General features: G+C 50.1%; 1 protein-coding gene across 1 annotated transcript in view; it reads left to right on the forward strand.

Annotated features, from left to right (window-relative positions):
• The first annotated feature begins 46 nt into the window (after positions 1-46).
• The window catches only part of LOC119097414 (serine/threonine-protein kinase par-1), a 43774-nt gene continuing 20912 nt past the window's right edge, over positions 47-22908 (forward strand). Inside the window, exons 1-5 of the mRNA XM_037220456.1 lie at positions 47-416; positions 12028-12240; positions 15070-15208; positions 18446-18572; positions 22031-22079. Coding sequence (XP_037076351.1) covers positions 229-416; positions 12028-12240; positions 15070-15208; positions 18446-18572; positions 22031-22079 — 716 coding nt within the window. The 5' untranslated portion in view covers positions 47-228. The remainder of the gene's footprint in view (positions 417-12027; positions 12241-15069; positions 15209-18445; positions 18573-22030; positions 22080-22908) is intronic.

Consider the following 22908-nt stretch of genomic DNA (forward strand, 5'->3'; position numbering starts at 1 on the left):
GCGCTCCGGCCTGGCGTCGGCCACGGCGCTCAGTACTGGCCGCCAGGCCTGCAGGTGAGCAAGCGACAGCCGTCCGCCGACCGTCCGAGTGTCCGTCCCGGAAGACTCGGAGGGAGCGGCGCCGACGCCAGGTCACCGACGGTTGCCAGCCAGCGGCGGCATTCGTTCGCTGGTATCCGGCCCGTCGCCTGCTGGCCGTGTGCGAGACTGGGAGCGAGCGGCCGCGGCATGTGTGACGTTCACCCGCCGCTGACCGGCGTGTCACTGGTGGGGCCGACCCCCGTCATGCCCCAGGTGCCGGCCGCCTCTGATCTGCCACCCGGATTCATGACGCTCTCAGACGAGGAGCACAGCGCCATGGTACGCCGGCAGCCCATCGAGAAATACTACGAGATATACCCGACGCCAATATCCACGTAAGTTGACCGCCTCGTGGGAATCGCCGTGAGAAACTGCATCGCTATATGACCTGAACTGTTAAGGTGTCGCCAAACCCCCATCAATATCAACGCAAGTTGTCGAGATAATATCCCTTTTGTTCTGCGTTTCCCCAACGATTATTTCTCCTCTACTTACGACTTTTTCCATGCAGCGACGATTACATGATCTTAGCACTTCACGTTATCCGTGATATTTTTTTGCCCGTCAGGTCCCTGCCGGGTGCCACAATATTGTTGCCACATTTGCTCTGCGGCGCGCGCCACCTCAACACCAGATAAGGCGATGCAGCGCGCGTATCTCAGAACCCGTGACTCATTAAACCGGGCACGCGGACTCGATAGGCCAAACAGAGCCGGGCGGCAGACTCGTTGCGCGCGGGCTGAGTCACTTCCTGCCACTCAGCTGGAGTGGCAGAGATGCGGAGAAGACGACCTCCGAGGGCTGCTGCGGCGGCCGGATCGTCGACCTGCGCTCAGATAAACACCTCACATCAATATGAGACACGTGCTGGTTTTTGCTCCACCAGCTATTAAGCTATGATGGCGAGCAGAATTGCGAGATGGTAGCGGTCGTCTTTCCCATCAGACAGACGTTGCGCACCCCTCTGTCTCGATGAGGTACAAACTTAAACAAATGGGTCGTAAGACTGGTGCTGCCACCAACCAGCATGCTGCATTACTTGCTGAGGAATGTAAACAACATCACATTCTAGGCGTTTTGTGCAACGCAAGAAGGACCCGTGGCGATAATTATGCTTCAGCAGCCACTGATCTTCTTGCAGCAAACAAACATTCATTGTTTAAAGCCGTTGATGACAAATAACGAATTTGATGCAACGCATGCCTGCCTGATAAATTAACGTCACGCGTTGTGAACTTTAGTTTGATCAGATGGTCTTAGGTCAAAACGAGGTGACGACGACTTGGGTCATATTCCCCGGATAGCCAGTGACTGCATACATTGTGATACAGCAATTGGTGCTCACACGCAAAATGTATATATATATATATATATATATATATATATATATATATATATATATATTGGTAAAGGAATGCCACCATTATGCAAATAGCCGTCATGCATTGGAAATATTTACAAAAATCACTCGCTCATGTCTGCATGACCGAACGCGTGCGAAAACATCGCCTGCCAGAAACAGGCCGGCAGCAGCGGTCCTGGCAGCGCATCACCAGACAGAGAGGCTCAGCCGGCAGCCGCGGTCCTGGCAGCGCATCACCAGACAGAGAGGCTCGGCTTATCCTTGTCGTTTGCTGGATGCCTTGCGCACAAACCCCACTCGCAGTTCCCCATCAACGTGTCTCAGTACACCGCTCAATGAGCTAAATCCGGGATTGTTTTGTGCTACCGTCATAGTACATACCTGAATCCAACGGCTATACTGATCGCAGCAGCTTGTGGAGCAGCACTCGAAAACAGCATGGGTGCTGACAGCGTTTTCAAGCCGAAATGCGTCATCTCTTCCTGTCATGGTGGATGGCTAGTTGCGTGCTCCAGAATGAAAATGCAAGCTCTCTTGGAAATATCATGGACGGTAGCCTCTGGCATTCTTTGAAGCTTACGTTAATGCTTCTAAGAGGATTTCATGAGCGCCGCTTGTTGGCAGGCATTACTTTGATGCATTGTGATAGTTGTTCCCGGACGGCAAGGACATTTGGTGGCTTATCTTAAGCTAAGCTGCATATTTGCAGGTAGTTACCTTGCTTTTATATCACGCAAGGTCGAATGCATGCTTGTTATCGCATCTTTATACTCGTTTCTTTTTGGTGCCACCTGGTAAGGCATCGACACCGGGACCATCTGCTCACACGCATGCCTATAATTTTAGACACATTTGAATTTGACAGTTTTTAAGCTGTTCCTAATTTAAAGAAATGTGATCCGGCTTATTACCAGAGCATTTTGATGCATCGCTCGAGCTTCAAGTCCGGCAATGGCTCAAAAGCACAGGCTCTTTGCATCCAGGATGGTTGTTTGGCGTATGGCAGACCTTGGCAATGATTGTCTTCTCTTTCCACTTTCAAGTCCTGCGACCGATCGTGAAATAGTGTACACCCTCACCCAGTTCTTGTGCGTTAACACGGTGCACATATGAGCACACACGTGACCACCAACCGTTCCATTATGCGGGCCGTTCGGAAAACGTCTGCACGCCTTGCAATGGGTTCTGCTTAACCATGCACGACCGGCTTGCAGCCTTAAGCGACGCGACTGAACGATTGCAGAATGTGATCGTCTGCGCCTGGCACGTAGCAGAGTGTGATCGTCTGCGCCTGGCACGTAGCAGAATGTTATCGTCTGTGCCTGGTACGTAGCAGAATGTGAGCGTCTGTGCCTGGCACGTAGCAGAATGTGATCGTCTGTGCCTGGCACGTAGCAGAATGTGATCGTCTGTGCCTGGCACGTGGCAGAATGTGATCGTCTGTGCCTGGTACGTAGCAGAATGTGATCGTCTGTGCTTGGCACGTAGCAGAATGTGATTGTCTGTGCCTGGCACTGTCTGTGCCTGGCACGTAGCAGAATGTGATCGTCTGTGCCTGGCACGTAGCAGTTTGCGCTTGACGTCATTGGGGCCGCCGACAGAGCTTGTGGCGTCGATTGAATAGCAATGTGCTTTGTTTGGGCTCGGGAGGCCCAACGTACCCACGCCCGATCACGGGCGGGACGCACCCACGCCAGGTCACGGGCGGGACGCACCCACGCCCGATCACGGGCGGGACGCACCCACGCCAGGTCACGGGCGGGACGCACCCACGCCAGGTCACGGGCGGGACGTACCCACGCCAGATCACGGGCAGGTCGTTCAACATCCCTAACCGATAGATAGCTGCGACCGGACTAGCCTCTACCTGCTCCCTGTAGAACGCATGCCGTTGGCCGCTCGCCGACAGAGTCTGCTGGTGACGCGGCTGAGACAGACACCGCCTCGCGGAATCTGGCCATCATATTCGTGACACCTGTCGACTGCGGCGGGCGTTGAAGAAGCTCGCAATCGAGGGGCACTGTCGGCTGTCGTCCTATCCAATGGCCGGTCCGACCGCCAGGCCCGCAACCAACAAGGGGGGGGGGGAAGGGGGCACTGTCCGGCTGTCGTCCTATCCAACGGCCAGTCCGACCGCCAGGCCCGCAGTCAACAGGGACTACCAGGTTGCTGGCCTGAGTCGGGCAGCCGCCAGCAGGACCGCCTCGTCGCCGGGCCTGCGTCCGCTCAGTCGTGCCAGCAGTTGGAAACCAGAGCCGGTGCCTCTCAGTTTACCCGAGCGTGTTGTGTGCTAGCTTGCCTGGGCTTGTCATTTGACTGACCTCGCCGGGACCTGTCGTTTGCCGGTCGCGGTGCCTCCGGGGTCAGCCGGGCGTGCCGTGTGCTGGCTTGCCCGGGCCTGTCGTTTGCCGGCCGCGGTGCCTGCTGGGTAACCCGAGCGATAGGTCCTGTCAGTCCACTGGCGAGCGGGTTTTTACGGCGGACGGCAGCGGCAGGACCGCGTGTCCGGGGGCCCACCCGCACCGCCGCCGGACCCGCACCGCCGTCACGCGACCGTACTGCACTGCAGCCGATCCGGGCAGCGATGGCTAAAAACAGCCCTGTGAGGTCAAACAGGCTCATTCACTGTTTGGCCTCAAAACCGGCTTGTTCATATCTTGATGTCTTGACAGTGATGCTGTGTTCCAAGGGAGAGCAGCACCTTTCGAGGCCACCCAAAAAAGGTGCGTGATTCATCAGCGAGAAAAGTTATTACAGACGTTTATGGGCCGGCTGAGACAGCAGCTGCCCCGTACTGGACGGGTGAATCCACGGGTGGGCGTGAGATTTTGGTACTGCGGGCACCGGTGTGGGCAGGGGTGTGGATTTTTCAAAGCACCGGTATGAGTACGGGTACCAGCGTAACAAAATGCCATCATTTTCATAACCACCGCCCTGATAGGGAGGTCGATACCTATCCCTTCCCCCCCTCACCATTAGGTTTTTTCTTGTGATATTTTTCTGCCATGTCGTGTAAGTGCGCTGTTTTGACACAAAAACGTGTTTCTGGCCTTTCTGGTTGCTGAGTTTGGACGCCTTGTTAGGAACGCTGTATGGTGATCTAAGACCTGCGCGGTCGGTAGGGGATAACCGATGAATTCACCGATTGCGGGCGGTGGAACGACACTAACATTTACGGAATGCTACATCGTCAAAATTTGCCGAAAGCACCCAAAACCACATACCAATATATCCAAACTTAAGGAAGGATTATATATATATATATATATATATATACATATATATGCATGTATCACTTAAGTTTTCCTACCTTGCAATGCTTCTGCTCAATTAGCATGTTAAGTTACAAAAATCCAGTTTTCGAGAGAATCAAAATTTGACCCGGCCCCGTGGACACTGCTTTTTTTTGTTCTTTACGGGGTGCCATCATCTTTAGATTAGAAATGGTGGGGGATAGCACCGACACCTCCCTCTTATCCGTTTGTGTTAGAAGACGGCTAATTCAGGCAAAAGTGGCGTGTAAAACTTCCCAGATCAGCCCGCAGAGAATACTGAAACAGAGAGAGTGCAGAGCAGGAAAGAATTCTGCAATAATAGCCTCCATCTCCCGCGTGACTAATGCCAACAAACAGGATGGATATACAGCAACAAACCAGCTACAGCTAACTTGACGTTTTTGAAACCGATCTCAAGTCCAAAAGGCTGTGGCCTAAACGGAGAAAGAGATCAGTCATGCCTACACAGTTGTTTGGCCCGTCTTATTGTGATCATTGTCATCCAAAACGTGTGCATTTTCAGCACTTTAGTTACGCTTAAAAAAACCGTGAATCATCGCGAATCTATCGAAGGCACCAGTTCATATCATGATGCCTGATCAGAGAGGCAGATAGACATTTTTAACTCAAACTATTTGTTATATTGACGTTTCATTGCTGCGTCACTGGACCTGCGCGCGGTAAACTTTCTTGAAAGGCACATTACCCAATGCGGTGACGAAAGCCGTCGTTATCTGCTTCGGAGGTGCCTGGCCTTACCACCTTGCTATTGGTATTGCCGCAGAACAAATAACGCCGTGTCGCGCCGTGCCCGTCCCACGCCGCCCGAAACGTCCCACTGCCTTGAATGTCATTCGCGTGTGGGTGCACTAGTATTGGAGTCATGGCATGTTCTCCATTTTGTTAATGACATTGTAAAGGCATTGGTGAGCAGTAACGGTTACAAATCGGCGACCTTCGAGACCATTCGGGATCCTTACCTCGAGGTTGTTTGAAAGTGACAGTCATTGTCTAAGATCTTCGAAACTATTACGAAAGTGGGGCATTTGATTATGCAGCTTGTGTCGAGCTAGGTGCGTTTATTATTGAAAACATGCTGGTATTTCATGTTTACAATTCAAAACCACTCTGTATATGCCCAGTGCACACCAAATTATACATATGTACACCATATTGGATCTTCTCACCAAAGCACAGGATTTATGTCAGTTCCCGGATACCATCAATCAGGGAGCCAGCGTGCAGTGCGGAAGCCAGCTGGTGCGGTCCCCGGGGTTGGCTGGTGCAGTCCCCGGTACTGGCTGGTGCGGTCCCCGGCGGCCACTCCCCCAGCGACCGGATTCCAGCCGATTACCGGCGACGGCCGTTCGTGGCACCAGAGTCACATTACCCGGCTCTATCCGCGTGGGTGCTCTCAGACACAACGCATTTCTATACGCGGTCTTCTCGCATCCGACTATTCCACTATCGTCCCTGATGCTCTTACTCTGATCCTCTGGTTTTTTGCCGCCTTGGTCTCTAATGATCCCATTTCTGACGCATATCTTGCCTCCGTTTGGCGCCCTCCTGTCTCTGATGCCTTCATGTCTAGTGTTCACTAGACATGAAGTTGTTGACTTGTTGACTTGTTGTTGACTGCCCCCTATTTGTCTCCGGGGTCCCTCTCGTCTCGGTTGTCCCTCTCGTGTCTCTGACTTCCTCGTCCCTCTCTCGCGTATGGAGCTCCTCGCGTCTCTGACATCCGTCTGTCGTGTCCGACACGCCTTCCTTTAATGATCATTGTCTCTCTCTCGTTTCTAGCTGCTCGTCTGTTGTCTTGTCCCGGCTAGTTGGTGTTCCTGTCTCGTTCCAGGCGCATCGCTGTTTCTTTTACTGTTTTTCTTTGGGCAGGTGTGGTCTCTGTGCTTAAAAAATCATGAACTATGGGATTAGTTGCCGATCAAGCAATCATTAGCACGCACATTCTAGACGCCGGCGCTTGCTTGAATCTTCCGCTCCCTCATTGGAAGTGGATTCCTCAAGCAGCCTGACAATAATAATCAGCATGGGCCCCGCCAAAACTCATGCCTTTCCGGAAGCAGTCGTGTAAAGATGCATTCTTGTCAAAGCCAACAAATCAAGCAGCGATGCTAGAAAATTCGCAGGCGACCATGTCTATTATCTACGTTACTAGTTTTTGCAAAACCATCTAGGGAGGTAGTGACTCCAATGAGCTTACAAGATATTGACCAAGGTGGAACAAGATGGCACGGAACAAGTGTACATGAATATATAGTGTGAAAGATGTACTTACTGCTTCCTGGTGCAATGCTATCTGCTAGAAATCTTCCGCAGGTACTAGTGGTGCTATTTTATTGCCCCTCCCTGCATGATTTGCTTTTTTATAAATCTTAAACCATACAAAATTGAACGGGGGCATGAAACATAACGAGACGTAGAGTGTTCCCTACCCGTAAAGTTCATAAATACCACGCGCATCGACCTTATGCATCGCATCAAGAAAATGTTGTGTTTTGAAGAGCAGGGATTCCGGTACTTAGAAACTCGGTAACCTGATTTTAGATATGACCTTTTTTGTCTTTGCAACATCATTTATGAGCTATCGTTGAAATCCGTTCTTTAAAGCAAGTACAATTTGTCCAGAAATGAAGTTTAAATCGACTACAGCATGATTACGTGTTTCATCAGTCGAAAAAAATGGCCCTTATCAATTAATTGGTAAGTTTGTAGAGGTATGACTATAGGCCAAGCTGATGCGCTGTGCTATGAATTCTAGAGTCTGCTGAGGAACCAGTCGGTTTCGGCGACTGAGAGGTGGCCTCTATGTCTTAGCACGTGGCGATGCCTTGTGGCCTCACCACTGAATACATATCTCGTGTTGCCAACACTATGCATGGTTCCCGATCTCCGGCGGATTGCCTTTCGGACCGTATGAAACGTAGCATCTGGCTGATGTGTGAGCAAGCCAACATGTACCGATGAATATATCTCAGCAATAACTTTCCTTATCATCGATTCGGTTCACTTTTCGTTTCGAATGAACTTGATGACAGACTGATTGTGCTGTGAAGGAAGCAACCATCTTTACTATTAACTTGAGGTCAAAACTTTGAAAGGTCAAGCGCAGGGGCCTTTGAACAGACTATAACGTTGACTGTCCAGCTACGATACATCTTAATACCGTCCAGTTTGTCTTTTCTTTTGGTCGTCTCCCGAACTATTACAACACAAATGTGTATAACGAAATGACATAACGTACACATGACTATATACATATATAACAATAACAACATATATAACAATATATATATACATATATATATATATATATATATATATGCAACATATAACAAGCCTCATGTTTTTATGTCTTTATTAAATTTATCTCCCGTGTCAAGGTGATTTTCGCGAGCACATATTGATACTTACCGCATGGCTACATCACATTTAAATGTTGTCTAAAATCTTCCAAGAATGTACACAAAATATTGTCATTTTCTTCTGAATTAACTGTTAATTAGTACGGTACGACTGCGGCTGAGCGACTTGGCTCTCCGCCCCAGCTCAGAGCAGACGGGCAGGCTGCCCCCGCCGCAACCCAAAGCAGGCGGGCAGGCTGCCTCCGCCCCAGCTCAGAGGCGGAACGGCCGGGCACGGTGCCTCCGAAACTGATCGGATACGCAGATGAAGTTTACAGTTTAAAACTGCATAATCAATGATTTTGAATGAAATAGTAACTTGTTTCGATAGCAATTTCATATAACAGAAAACCGATCACATTTCCGTAATACCCTCGTTGTACCGTAAGCATGTACTCCGTACCTCAACTGGGCTTTTGTTTTATTGTTTGGACGAGTCACAGGTAGCTTGGGACTGCAGAGGTACGTAAGACATCGTCTTATCCGTTTTTATAGATCCCATGCAAATCCAGCCACCATTCTCTCACCTTTTTTCTAGTTCATGCACGTTTGATGATCCGGAAGCCAGACAGCCCCACCGGTGCGCTGTAGTGATTGGCTGACAGGCCAGGTCGTCCGTCAAACGAGGGCGTCTCTCGGCCTCGCCGGCGCGAGATGCAGGGCGGCCCCGGCAGCTGCAGCGGCCAGCCTCGCATGAACGCCCGCCGCTCCGTAACGAGCCTGTTAGACGCTGGGCGTCGTCGGCCGCGGCGGCGGCTGATCTCTCCCGGACACGGCCGGCGCGGGGGCGAGGCCGGCCCGCTAGGCGAGCCGGTCGCCCCCGCGCGCGCGCGCGCGCGCGCCGCGGCCGCGGCTGGCGGCTGCGGTCGGCCCGCACCCAGACCCTGACAGCGGCACGCCGGCTGAATCGGGGGATTTGTCATGATGCTGCGACGTCAGGCACGCTCGTCTCTTGCCGCAATACATTGGGAGACGGTTTGGATTGTTTCTGCGGGACTCAGGACTTCAGCTTTGCGTTTTCGTTTCTCTTTTTGGAAGTAAAAGAAGAGTTAGGTCAAATTGCGTGTTGCAGGGTTGAGCGTGACACCTGTTTTGGTTACATTGCAATAGGTTCTAATTCTGCTCATAGCCTTTCTTACGTCAACGCAAAACAACAATATGTGGCCAAGCGAATCAGTTAAGGCTTTACCGATTTGAAACGCCATCTGAGCTCAATAGCTACTTATAGCTAGTTATATCGTGTTGTGTCTTAACGCTTTGCACCATCTTGGCTGTTTCGTTGAGATAATCAGATCGGCACAGCGTATAATGTATGCGCACTATGTGTGCAGGTACGCCGCATTGCATGTTGACGAATCTGCTGTTTTAGATGAGTCACCATTGCGTGAACTGCAGTTGCGTATTCTGTTTACATCTGAGGATAATTGTATCGGTTGGGGTTTGTACAGACATGCGGCCATTATATTTTCCACAAAAGGCAAGTGGCAAACCAGTGCCTTTTTTGCAGCTGGAAATAAAAGCTACGCTTTTTCGAGCCATCAAGCTCACAGGGAACTAGCTTGTTTGCCAGATGGGGGTGTTCTTCCGGGCTTCACACGGCACAGAGCATACAAATTTGCTTAAATATGTCAAAAATAAGCAAATAGGCATCCAGAACACCACATTGGAGGGAAGCCAGAAGTGCGTCATTTCTACCTAGACTGGGCTATCTTAGGGGGGGGGGGGGCTGACCCAGTTCCCCACCCTGCTGGAACCGCCCTTGAAAATGAGCAGCTTTGCGCATGCAAGTGACTTTGACACTTCATAGGACCCTTCTGAAGTCGAACCGACTTTGACATCGCGAGATGGCAGAGGCACTTCCCCTGCCCTCCCCTCCCCCCGCACGGCGTCGGTCACGGCTGGCGGAACGCTCCGGGCGGTGCCGGCCTAACACTGTCTTTCAAGGCTCATTTCGGACAGGATATTGGCATGAGCTAATTTTGAGGCTTGGAATGGTACCGGTATCTCACTGATTAGAATTCCGTGCGGCGCCGCTTCGGCCGGGCGGCGGTCGGCACCGGCGGCGACCTTGGTCCCATGGCCCGTGGCAGGTCTCATTAGATGCTCTCGGCGGCCTCGTCACGTGCCGCAAGTGGTGCATTGATCAGGCGCGGCCACGGCTACTGGGGGCTGCGCACGCGCACTGATACTCACGGCTATCGGGGGCGCCTTTCACTGGACCCGCGCTCACCACCATGGCAACGTGGCTGGTGTTATGACTCAGCCTGGTTCGTGATGCAGTCGCCGATGTCGTCGCCTGGCGGGCCGCCGAGGTCCCCGTCCCGCCCCCGCACCGCTGGTCATGCCGCTGACCTGACGTCGGCAGACACTGAAAACAAACGGCACTCCCTTTCTGGCCAACCGATGAAGGCAAGTTTTACCATGGGAAATATCAGTAGCGGCAAAATATGACTTCACAATTATTGCTGTTGGCAGGCCGGGTGGTTGGTAATGGTTCTGGGATTATCTTTGCTTTTCTTAGACAGGAGAAATCACAGAAGTCCGGAAACGGTTCAGCGACATTGTGCCGCACACATTATATTACAATGGATCCAAACCGAACTGAAAGTTTGGCCAGCTTCCTTCCGGTGGAGGCAATAGAACATTTGGGATTTGAATTTAAGGGCGTTCTTGATGATTTCGACATGCCGCAATCTTATCATCTCAGTTGAAATTCTACAGGTGAATGCGAAATGTTACGTTGAAGATATCAGACATTTTATGAAGTGCTGGCCGTAGTCATTTGCCTCCTCACGGTAAATGACTACGGTTTTATAGATAAAACGATTGTTCACATATTGTTTTAACTGCGATATAGGAACACCATCGCATGCCTATGGGGTAGCTGATTACACCACATTCCAATTAAACCAGCACGCGTTTTCGGTTCGAAAAGAGAGTCTCTTATGCAGCTGGTCATGTGCCACCACATGTTTGCGTCGAGTGGTAGTCAGTTTTGGGAGCTGGACTACTGAGTTACGAGGCACGCCAGTACCGTGCTGCAGACAACGTCTAGAAGCATTAGAGCATCCTCCCCAGTGATATGAATAGCCGCCGAGCTAACTGTGGTCTCAGAGAAAGATACGGAGGAGGCGGGGAGAGGACGGGTGAGAAAGCGGCGAGTAAATGATAAGAGCTAGATATGTACGAATCATAGCTGTTTTTCGTACCAAATGTGTAAGAACACAAGGCTTTGAAATTGTGTTAAATCTAGTCTAAATTATGGTGACATGGTACTAATTAATGTAGTTACGTCATTTACGCCTCTTTATTTGTCGGGAACCGACAGTGACGTTAGAAGTGTGTCATCTGTGGCGTGGCCATCCGTCATCTGTGGCGTGGCCATCCGTCATCTGTGGTGTGACCATCCGTCATGTGTGGTGTGACCATTCGTCATCTGTGGTGTGACCATTCCGTCATCTGTGGTGTGGCCATCCATCATCTGTGGTGTGGCCATCAGTCATCTGTGGTGTGGCCATCAGTCATCTGTGGTGTGACCATTCGTCATCTGTGGCGTGGCCATCAATCATCTGTGGCGTGGCCATCCGTCATCTGTGGTGTGGCCATCCGTCATCTGTGGTGTGGCCATCCGTCATGTGTGGTGTCACCATTCGTCATCTGTGGTGTGGCCATCAGTCATCTGTGGCGTGGCCATCCGTCATCTGTGGTGTGACCATTCGTCATCTGTGGTGTGGCCATCAGTCATCTGCGGTGTGGCCATCCGCCATCTCTGGTGTAGCCATCCGTCATGTATGGTGTGACCATTCATCATCCGTGGTGTGGCCATCAGTCATCTCTGGTGTGTGGTGTGGTGAATCCGTCCGTGATAGGCGGTGCGGATCCTCGACAGGGGCCAGTGGGCCAGTGTGTACAAGTGCCGGCGGCTGGGCACCGAGCTGGAGTTTGCCGCCAAGTTCTGCAGCAAGAGCCGACTGGGTCTGGACGCCCGCCGAGAGATCGTGCATGAGATGGCGGCCATGCTGCGCTGCCGCCGCTGTCCACGCGTCGTCCAGCTGCACGAGCTGTTCGAGACCGAGCAGCAGTACATACTCGTCATGGAACTGTAAGTGGGACATCGCCACGCTCTGAGCCGCACTGAGCTGCGGAGTCACCCCGCGTCACCCTCGGAGCTTGGCCCGTCGTTTCACCCTCTCCTGCCTCCGAGGGACGGACCGCCTGTATCTGTAGCGGCATCACTAGTAGTGCTTCGTCACTGAAAGTACAAACAATTTGAGCCAGAACTTTGCCCAGATATCAGCGCACGTCAATCACATCTTATATCACCTGTAAACGAGCTCTCTCCGGCAGTTGGCCTTTGAAACGAACTGCAAGAAGCTTGCAGATGGGTTGATGTCAACGTCTATTCTCTACTTAATGGAATACTTAAGGGACTGTGGAGGTGTGGTCTGGACTTGTATTGCGTCACCAATACCATGTTGGATCGCTTGGATCTTTACAACATGAGGCTGACATCACGCTTCATGAATCATGTTGAAGCGTCTTATAGGTAGCATTTGGCCATTTATGGCAAACAAACAAAAAGTGTCTCGCTTGGGTGACACAATAAGTTCAGGATCACATATGATTATATACATTTTTGTGCAGCTTATATTCCAGGTAACCGTCATGGCTTTCCTCGTTTCTTTTTTTGCATGGCAGCACCTGTAGTATGTTCTACAAAACAGTCCTTTGTGAGAGAAAACACTTTCGTTGAAGCCGTGCAGTTTTCCAGTATTAGTTCAACATTATCCACCGGTGAAGCCTCACCTAAAATGGGCTGCGGGATGAGATCTGGCTGGTCGTCGCGGCATAGAACAGTGAGCGACCGATTTCGCAACCGGTTGGCACTCCATTTCTATATACGGGACATGAAATCACTTGGACTTGCATCCGGATTGGCTGCGCCGAGTCCTGATATCAAGCCTCGCCGCACTAAGACGCGACACATCGTGACGACCATAAAATCCTGCGGCGACCTTAGCACTGGTGTCGCTGGGAAGAGGCTTTAACAGCTGCTTGAAGTTAGTTCCGTACCAAAACATGTGGAAAGCGCCAGTGTGTGCACACAATAAATGTAAATTTTTAGGCGCTTTTATTTGCTTGACGATTGAAAATCCTTGCTTCTGTCGTTCTATGAGTAGTTACACTATAATTGAATGGTTCCAGTACAGCACAGGGTTTATTCATATCATCGTGCGCAAAGCCATGCCTTTAGCCCCGCCATTTATTTCTCTATGTCGTCATACAGCTCAGTATTGCATTTATATCAAACTGAATTATGATGGGTACATCGAATGATGGTTGGTGTTAGCTGCGCTTCACGCGACGTGACAAAAATGGCACTTCGGGACACTGTTATTAGACTTACTGCACTTTCTTCCACTTAATTGCACTTCTTACGCTATGAGTACTTAGCGTTTTTTCGTACCCATTTCATTGGTTTATGCGTGCAGAAATACTTCAAAAATACTTCTCTCGGGTCATTCCACCTTGGCGATCGTCAATGGGCAGGAGGGCAGGGAGATGACACTACTACACCAGGGGTGTGGTGATGCCATCTGCCAGGAGGCGACTGTTCCTTTTGTTCCCGCCCCCTTTCTTTAAGAGTTTTATATCACCCGGAGTTGCCCTTCTGACGGATCGTGGGGTTTTCTCCAGGTCCTCGAAGGGTGACTGAAGTTATGTTTTATGGACAGTTAAAAAAAGAGAAAATCCGCGATGGCGATTTCAGATTTTACGACGTTTGAGAGCTTCAAGGGCGTCTGTAACAGTTAATGCTCTTGCTGATGCAAACTGGGAGACGGCCCCGGAGAAAACTGATGTCTCTAAAGCAAACCGTGGCACCCCTCAGGTCTGTGATCTGGAAACCTTTCATATTCTCCGCTTTGGCACAATTCTGACCAGCTGTCAACTGCGACGTCATTTGCACAGTTTTGCAAGACATCTTAACCGAAGCCCCAAGTGCCGGTTTTTCTCTGTTAATGTTCTTTTTGTTGGTCTTGTTGCTAGCCATTGGCAGTAAATGATACCCGAGGGTGCGGAAATGGCATAGAACGACACTTCGAAGTGGCAATCGTCATTAGCGATAGGTGAAAGACAGCTTTACGTTCAGATGAGGTCAGTAACCTAAGAATGTCTAATTTCACCTCAGATTAGTTTTTGATCTTTGTGCGCTCTGAATCTGATCCAAAACACGATTCAATTTCTATTTTCTTGGGCGCCGTTCTTTCCCGCGAAGGCTACCATTTTTATCATAAAGTCTCCGTCATTAGGGTTGACGTGACGTGAAAGGTCGGCGGCTGGCTGCAAGAGGCCAAACCAGACATCGGCGGATCCCGTAGGCACCGAACGATTCATTCGCCTATATTCCTCGTCAAGCCCTAATTGAGCCCAGATAACGGGGAGATCCTTAAACCCGCTCCAACGAAGCAGGCGGATACGGTTAGCTTCCACCTGACAAGGGTTCATGCGCGATTTCGAAATGACAGCCAGATTTCCTGGATTCGGTTGATCAGCGTACACATTTCGGTACGTCATTGCTTTAACCACAACTGACTGGAGAAAGGAAGGGAACACGTATGCCTGAACGTAACGTGAAGGTTTTCCGTGTTACGTGCCTCAACAAAGCTTTACTTTAGCTTGAACGACACTGTTCAGTTAGTATGCTTTTATTTATATGCTAACCCGTTGAAATGCTGTTCAGCATTAACTGCTGACCACATGTTACTGTGTCACGCACGCCATCAAACAGCTCCTCTGTTTTGTCTACAGGTTTGTGTTTTGCGGAATTAGTGGTCATTCCCAATGGCAAATTCGGCTGCAGGTCCATGAAGAATAATAGTTTATCTATGGAAGGACATCTGTTCAGCTGACCTTTGTGTGTCGTCACCAGAGGCAGCGGTGGAGACCTGCAAGGAATTCTGGACAACAACCAGGTGCCGTACGAGGCTGACGTGGTCCGCTTCATGAGGAGCTTGCTGGAGGGGCTGGCGTTCCTCCACGAGAGGAGCATCGCCCACCTCGACATCAAGGTAGGCGCCACCAAAGCTGCCGGGGCCATCACCAGGCAGGGGCCAAAGGAGCGTGGTGCCACGGCTTCCGCAGCCGCAGCGGGACGCTGGTCCGCCACTGGTGAGATGGAACCTTCTGTCATTGTGCCCGCCAAGTGCAAATGGTGTGAGATTTTCCTTTTCTCGATGAATTGCACTTTCGTTTTTCTTCTTCGACACGTTTTTAATAGCTTTTTGTGGATTGAATTTTCAGGATCTGGTCTGGCCTGTTATTTTGAATCAGTGGTTCAACTCTACCGCCTATGCGCTTTCTTCGTAGTTGCTGAGTTCATTCCGATCCTATCCGCCGCTGAAGGGATTTTGACCATTACGAACCCTATTAACATACTCTCACAAGTCCATCTGAAATAACACGAATTCAAACAAAGCGTAGCTGAACACAGTTAACTTGACGTATATAGAAAACGCAATCACGGCAGTCATGTTGTTTGACAAATCAGTTTATGAATTCAGACACCTTGTTTGACTACAAACTGGCATGGCCAACAAAATGGTTTGGGATTTGGGCATACCTGTGACCTGTGATACATATGTATCTCAAGCTACATGTCGTTTCTCCCGCCTTGTTTGTTCGAAATGCGCTATAGGAGAAGTTCACTTTGGATTCAGGCCGAACGACAGAATCCTTTTGCATTATTTTGCCATTCGGACCTCATCATACATTATTAGATACCGTCTGACTATACTGGTACATTTATCTCGAAGACGATTGGAACTCTTGGTTTAAACTTACTTTAGGCAGAATAAAACTATAAATGGAAGAAAAGGTGCGGCAGATGACCCTAGACTATTAAGAGGTGGTGCAGAAACGGCTCTGAAAGCAATGGACATTCCACGGTCCTTTCCTGTTCGGTGGAGCGACCATCGTCGTTGCGTGGCCTGGCCACCGAAACAGACCTGTTTCGTGGGCGTCGCATGACGTTCGTCAAATCCGTGTGGCTTTGTCCAACCAATGGCGGAGCAAACCAGTCTGGAGGGTCATAAATTATGCATGAGCTGAGCGACCGAAACATCACACTGTCTCCCGCCTCCGCCCCCCCCCCCCCCCTCCCCCCGCCCCTGTCACACAACCGTTCTCATGCTGTCCTCTCAGGTGGTGGACGCTGCTTGCAGGCCGGTGTCTGCACACGGTATCACCATGCATCCCAAGATCTGCACTTGGTCAAAACCGCCTGGCTGGCTTACCAGCCGTGAAAACCTATCGTTCTGCAGTGTGACATGACGGTGCTGCAAACCGTGGTTTATTAGTTTGCGTAGCGCAGGATGCAACCTGATCACTGCCGATCCCAAGTGACCGCGTGCTTGCACTTGCTTGCTGACTTTTCAGCACTCGGTCAAAGTGGGCTCATCTAGCATGCGGCGGGCATATGAGCACCCGGACATGTTCGCCACACATACTGGGGCCTTGGCCTGACGCGGCCGTTTGACTGACGTTGATCGGCGCCCCGCCAGTCATAACAAGCAGGCCCCCAATTACGGAGCCACCCGAGGCGATTGGGTAACATGAAGCCTTCGTCGGTGTCTCTGCTGATGGCGCAGTTGGGACAGGTCCTGCTACCAACGCATGGTGTTCTCAGAGCCGACAGGGCCAGTCAGCATCAGCTGCTGGACGTGGGGACACGAAGCGTGAAAGGCCAGCCAATTCTGTGAGGCGCACTTGACGTTGGCTGGGCACCAGGTCGTAAATCCACTCCGCCACGTGTCTACGCTGACGTTTACGGCCCTGGAGCTGAGTGATAGACGCTTCGACTGTGTTACACTGCCTTGAAGTGGAGAGAGAAGGAGAAAACTGCACTGAAAACTGAAGCTGTACGTGGCTTGTAAATGTATTCTCAAAGGGAACGTTTAACACTTGAAAATATTGAAGCAAACATCAGGCATGATGCAACCAGCTCATTTTTAACTATTGGTATACTTTTTCAGTGGAAAAGGCAGTCCTAGACAGCACGATTCTCTGTTAAGTGAACATGCTGCTAAATGTGGCATAGTTTGATTACGTCACCGCTATCGTCGTCATCGTCGAAATAATCTAACAATGTGTGCCTTTCTAAAAATGGATCTGAAAACGGTAAATAATTTGGTTAATGACTGTGATGTTACATGTAGAGCACCTCGCGGACTGCATACTTCCGTAGAAAATTGATTTATATCCGGATTGGATTGGCCCGTATTACAATCCCACCGGCGGGTCAAGACCAGACATACTTTTTACGTTCGCAAGACCCAAGAATTCAGATGAAATGGAACTACCTCCAGCAGTGCTAGAAGTGAACCTGAAAACACTCAGTGCAACATCCTTTGGGCTAAAATTAGTGAACCGCAAAACATCACATCCACATCCACAGGCACATCCACATCCACAGTCATACGCACATCCACATCCACATCCACAGTCACATCCACAACGACATCTCTGGGAAAGTTATAGAGAAAAACGTTGACTCTTTTTACAGAAAACAGGAAGGCTTAAAGTAAAAAATAGTAACAGCAGCACTATTCATTTTACGAACCCTTCCCTCCCCGCTGCCTCCGGCAAGCGGGCACCGCGATGAGCCAGAAGTGTTTCTGTAGCGAGTCTAGTGGATAACTTCGTATAAAAATTGGGTGGCGCTCACGCCCCGGACATTTACGTTGAAACATTGTCGACATTGGTTTCCTACGCCTAAGAAGGAAACCCATGTCGAAACATTGCTAGATTATTGTGCTCCCACAGACCCGACGGATATGTAGCCTTTGTAAATGCAGTTGGTCGCTTGATATCGATGTCACTATGATCGCGTAAGGCTTTGGCCCCAATCTGCCCGCACTGTTGCCGTATCCGAGAATGGCGCACACTTGATTTATGCTGTTGTTTTGCATGTGTGATCTCTAGATTTGGTGAAGGAAACCTGGCACGCATCTCGTTTGCGTGAGACGTAACTATCTTAGCTATAAATGTATTAAATGGAAGCTTGAGCTATTTGACATTTGACATAATATGACACACCCACGCAACCAGCTGCTCTTCGTGTTTGGAATTTGTTCTGCACTTGACATCTATCACACCGTTAGTCTATATACCGGCGGACAGTCCCTCCGATTGCAGCCTGCAGGCTGGTCCCAGAGTTCGGCCCCAGTTGTAACCCCTCCCGTTTCCCAACAGGGCTCCAAAACTGTAACATCTGATTACAACGGCAACTGATTGAGTTCCCCTTTCAGCCCCAGAATCTGGTTCTGACCGGGGCGTTCCCGGACTGCGATATCAAGCTGTGCGACCTCGAGATATCGCGGGTCATCTCCCCGGCTCAAGACATACGGGAGATGCTCGGGACCCCGGACTACGTCTGTAAGTGCTTTTCGTTCTCTGGTGTTAGTTTTCATCAGCATATGTCAAACTTGTCTTTAGTTGCATTACGTTTTTGGTAAAAGTATCAGTTTGTGTGTGTTATGTGCATCTTTCTTTTTGCTGAGTTAACACGCGCCCGGGCTGAAAAGCTTTCACTCGGGTGGGGGTCAATTTGACCCCCTTCGTGAGATCTCAACAACTAAGATAGCTAGCGACACCAAATTTAGATCGTAGATGTACCTGCACGTGGACTCACTTGTGTCAAAGGTTTATGTTGATTGATTATGACCTTGGGGTTAAATAAGGTCAAACAAAGTTAAACTCCAAATTGGTGCCCCAAGTGCCCTCAGACCTCATGCAACCGCCGCGAATCAAATACCTGTTCTGAGCCTGTTCCAGGTTGAAGGAGGTCATCGACCTTGCTTGACCTTTACAAGTGCAAGGTGACGAAATATCTACGAGGTTGCTCCTATATCTTCATTTTATTGCCGTTTAAATAAGCGCCAAGGATTACACTAGGCATTATGTTCATAAGAAAAGTGTTAACCTGGGTCATTTCAGGGGCCTATTCTGACGCTCAAAAAGTCTATGGGGCATGTATGATGCGGCCCCTGTCAACAATAGCTTCCAAATGAGCACCAGACACTTCCCCATAAAACCAAGCCCTCCAGTAAAAAAGCACGTAAGTTTTGACCTCTTCTGGACCTTCGTACATAACCCTAAGTCAATGGAATTGGTTGTTATTTAAAATTGGTTTATTGCTTAAGAAGCTACTACAGATTTGAAGGCTTCGTCTAACACTCCATTGTTGCATCACATTGAACCACTTTCTAGAAATGCCTTTTGCTAACAGCCATCGGCTGACTTTGACCTACCATAGGTCAGAACCTTTTCGAGGCGCGCCTATTTTTTTCTCATCAAATAGTCTGCTATTGCATTCTCTATAGCTATGCAAAGCTCAGCGCGGTTACAACGCGTCGTTCGGCAATCGTTCTGGAAAAACCTTATTTTTGGAGAGGGTGGATGCGAAAACTATGTTTTCTCTGGTTGTCGAGATTAATTGCAGTTCCAAATGCCTTTTAGGCAATTTTCGGGGAATTTGTGTTTGACGTCGAAGGCCGACATAAATAAAGGTGTAGAAGGCATTAACCAAAGCTCTATCAACGACATTTAACGGAGAGACACATGGCATGAAGCAGGCGTAGTGTGGTCGGCGAAGAGTGTAAGCTAGCTGCTGCTTGCCTGCACGGGTTATCTTCTAAAATGGGGTTTGCGGCTAGACCGCAAGCACCGATAAAAACACTAGCACAAAGAACAATATAGCGATCCCTTCTAGTATGCTTGGAATATCATTTGGTTGCGTGTGATGTTTTTTCTTCATTACCTGACCTGTGCAAACCACGTTTGAGCCATGGCGTTGCAGTAATCTGAGGTAATCACGGAAAAGTAGGTCCACGAGAAGCTTTTACGTGCTTATCTCAGTTGGGTAACATCATTCAGCTTCAACGTACAGTTCAAACGCTGTCTGCATACCTGGACCGTAGCGAGCAAACGTCTACTCATATACGATCCCAGCCGAGATAATCTTACCCTTCACGAACGTATAATTTAGGTTGGAGTATACTGTTTGATCCCCGTAGTTATAAGCCTATTACGCCTAATTTTGTTATAATTAAGCATAAGTCAAATGTAGACGTGTTTATAACGTCACGCATTGAGCGTATGCTACCCTTAGGCTGATGGAGAATATTCGTTGACACAACTCACCAAGTTAAATGAATATCTCGCTTTCTTAGATAACCAAACCAGTGAAAAATTCCTAACCAGAAGTCACGAACAATGACAACGTCATCAGTGGGGAAGGGGAGACCCAAGGTTGTTGCACCATTGCATTTCTCCGCGAGTAATGCGCATCGGACCGAAGCATTTCACTTGGCATCGGTCCGCAGACGTGCCACTGCCGGACAAGTTGCGGATGCCCCTCAGACCAGTATCAACCCAGCGTTCGACCTAGCACACGGAGCAGCTGAAGACACTGCTGTCTTGTCTCGCGCGTCCCCACCCATCACTCAAACACCGCCCCGCTCTGGAGAGGTCCGACCATACCTTGACAGACTGGTCGGCTGCACGGCGTCGCGGCTTCACCGCGGCGGGCCGGGGGAGGGGGGGGGGGGGGGGGGAGGGGGGCGCCGCCGACACCAGCTGTCCCGGCGTGGCTTGCGACGGGCGCTCCACTGACGGCTGCTGTTGACCGGTCGGTCACGACGCGGCAGTCTGTGCATGTTGTGCCGACACCGTCATGAGCGTCACCTCACGGTCAGGTCACAGCTCCGCACACAAACAGCATCAGTAGCCGTCGTGTTAGGCACCCCTGGAGTGATGCGATCGGCGCTCGCTCGGTCGCCGAGTAAGCGGATGCAGCAGCAGGTCCTGGCAGCCACCGTCGTCAGCATAGCTGAGCGGAGCGGTTGGCTTCGGCTGGGCTTTTTACAGGGACATGCGAACAGGTTTAGACGCCGGTAGTCTCTGACTTGTTGCAGCCTGCGTGCCCGGGAATGTCGGGGCCGAACCGAACACAATATGTACATTAGTGATCTAGTTCTGGACTTGATAGAAGCCCACCTCGAGGAAGGTGCTAACAGTAGCCCACTGTAGGCATCCTCGTCTAAGTCACTCCATCCACACGTGCACAGATTTCATTGTCCCACGTGAGGACGTTGGAAGCGTGCAATTGAGCAGACGCTGCGAGCAGAAATGTCCCACGTGATACGGTTGGTCGTGGTAAAAAGAAAAACGTACAATCGTACGCAGAGCACGTGCGGTGGAGTGCAGGGTTCTACCGTTTTAGACGGGCAGAGAGGCAACCAGATAGGTAGACCGGGTAAACCAGGTGGGTGGATAGGTGGGGTTAGCTCCAAGAGGTCTGATGAATACTTTTCGTGCTCGTGCACGACATGGCCGCCCGTGTAAGGTATATAGTTTCGGCGGTTGCCAGCTCCCTTCTACGAATTGTCTGATCTATGCAATATCATCACACTGCCCTGGAACAAAAGTCCATTGTCGCCAACTTAAAGCACTCAACTTTCACGCTCTTGGCTGAGGCTAGTCAATATGGCTTGAACAGGTGGAGGCAAATAGCTTGTTGCTTTGCAGAAAGATGAGGTATGCAGGCATGCATGTCAGGTATAAAACGTTATGCATTCATATATTTGCATTGCAGTCAATTTTATTGCAACCAGTTTTAAACTTGCAAGTACATATCAGAGTCTCTGCTAGCGCTGTGCAGCCTGAAGGAAACACGGCTTTGAACTGCAAATATAACTAATGGCATGATGTCAAGTCCGAATTCATTACATGAGATGTCAGTTGTCTGCCACACTTGGTGCTGTTTGCACGCTTTCCTACTAAGATGTGTGTACCATGTGCTGTGCTCATGACTCGTCTCTCCTTCCTTTCAGCACCCGAGATTCTGCGATTTGACGCGGTGACCTTGGCTGCCGACATCTGGTGAGCGTTTGCGGCGTTTCGCCCGGTCCCGCGCGCGCCTGACCCAAACCCTGACCCGCCGCTCGACCGCAGCACACCGCACACCGTACACACAAACCTCCTCCCAGACAGCAACGCTCAGAGAGTTTGTTGCGAATAAGTAGAGACACGGAACCCCATTCCATCTGTAAACAGTTGTTTGGCAGCGCACGTGATATTCGTATCTACTAATTGAGTTCGAAACTGCCGTAAACATTGAAGTGCTTTGTACCGCGCAGCACGCATGTGTTCGCATTGCTGCAAGGGATTGCACGTGTTCAAAATGGTAAATGTCTCCAGAATACGGAAATTGGCGAAATCGTTGAGATGCTGCATTCATTATCTTGTATTACGTAAACAAGGCTCTGCTTTGGTCGTTCGGAATGAACGAGTGCACCATTTGATATACGAACCGCTGCAAACTGGCATTAATACATTACGCAAGCATCGTCAAAGCCAGTATAAAACATACCACACATGAAGGTTTTTATAGACAGATGGATCAAGCGACGGAGAGAGGAAAAAAGAGGGAAAGGGGGTGTTGAAAGAGGGAAGGAGAAAATGAGAGAGAGAGAGAGAGAGAGAGAGAGAGAGAGAGAGAGAGAGAGAGAGAGAGAGAGAGAGAGAGAGAGAGAGAGAGAGAGAGAGAGAGAGAGAGGAGAGAGAGAGAGAGAGAGAGAGAGAGAGAGAGAGAGAGAGAGAGAGAGAGAGAGAGAGAGAGAGAGAGAGAGAGAGAGAGAGAGAGAGAGAGAGAGAGAGAGAGAGAGAGAGAGAATGCGTGATGCAGCTCGTGTACACGCACGCCCTTACG

Source organism: Pollicipes pollicipes, unplaced genomic scaffold, assembly GCF_011947565.3.
Source record: "Pollicipes pollicipes isolate AB1234 unplaced genomic scaffold, Ppol_2.1 Scaffold_4295;HRSCAF=5057_pilon_pilon_pilon, whole genome shotgun sequence".
Classification (NCBI taxonomy): Eukaryota; Metazoa; Arthropoda; class Thecostraca; order Pollicipedomorpha; family Pollicipedidae; genus Pollicipes; species Pollicipes pollicipes.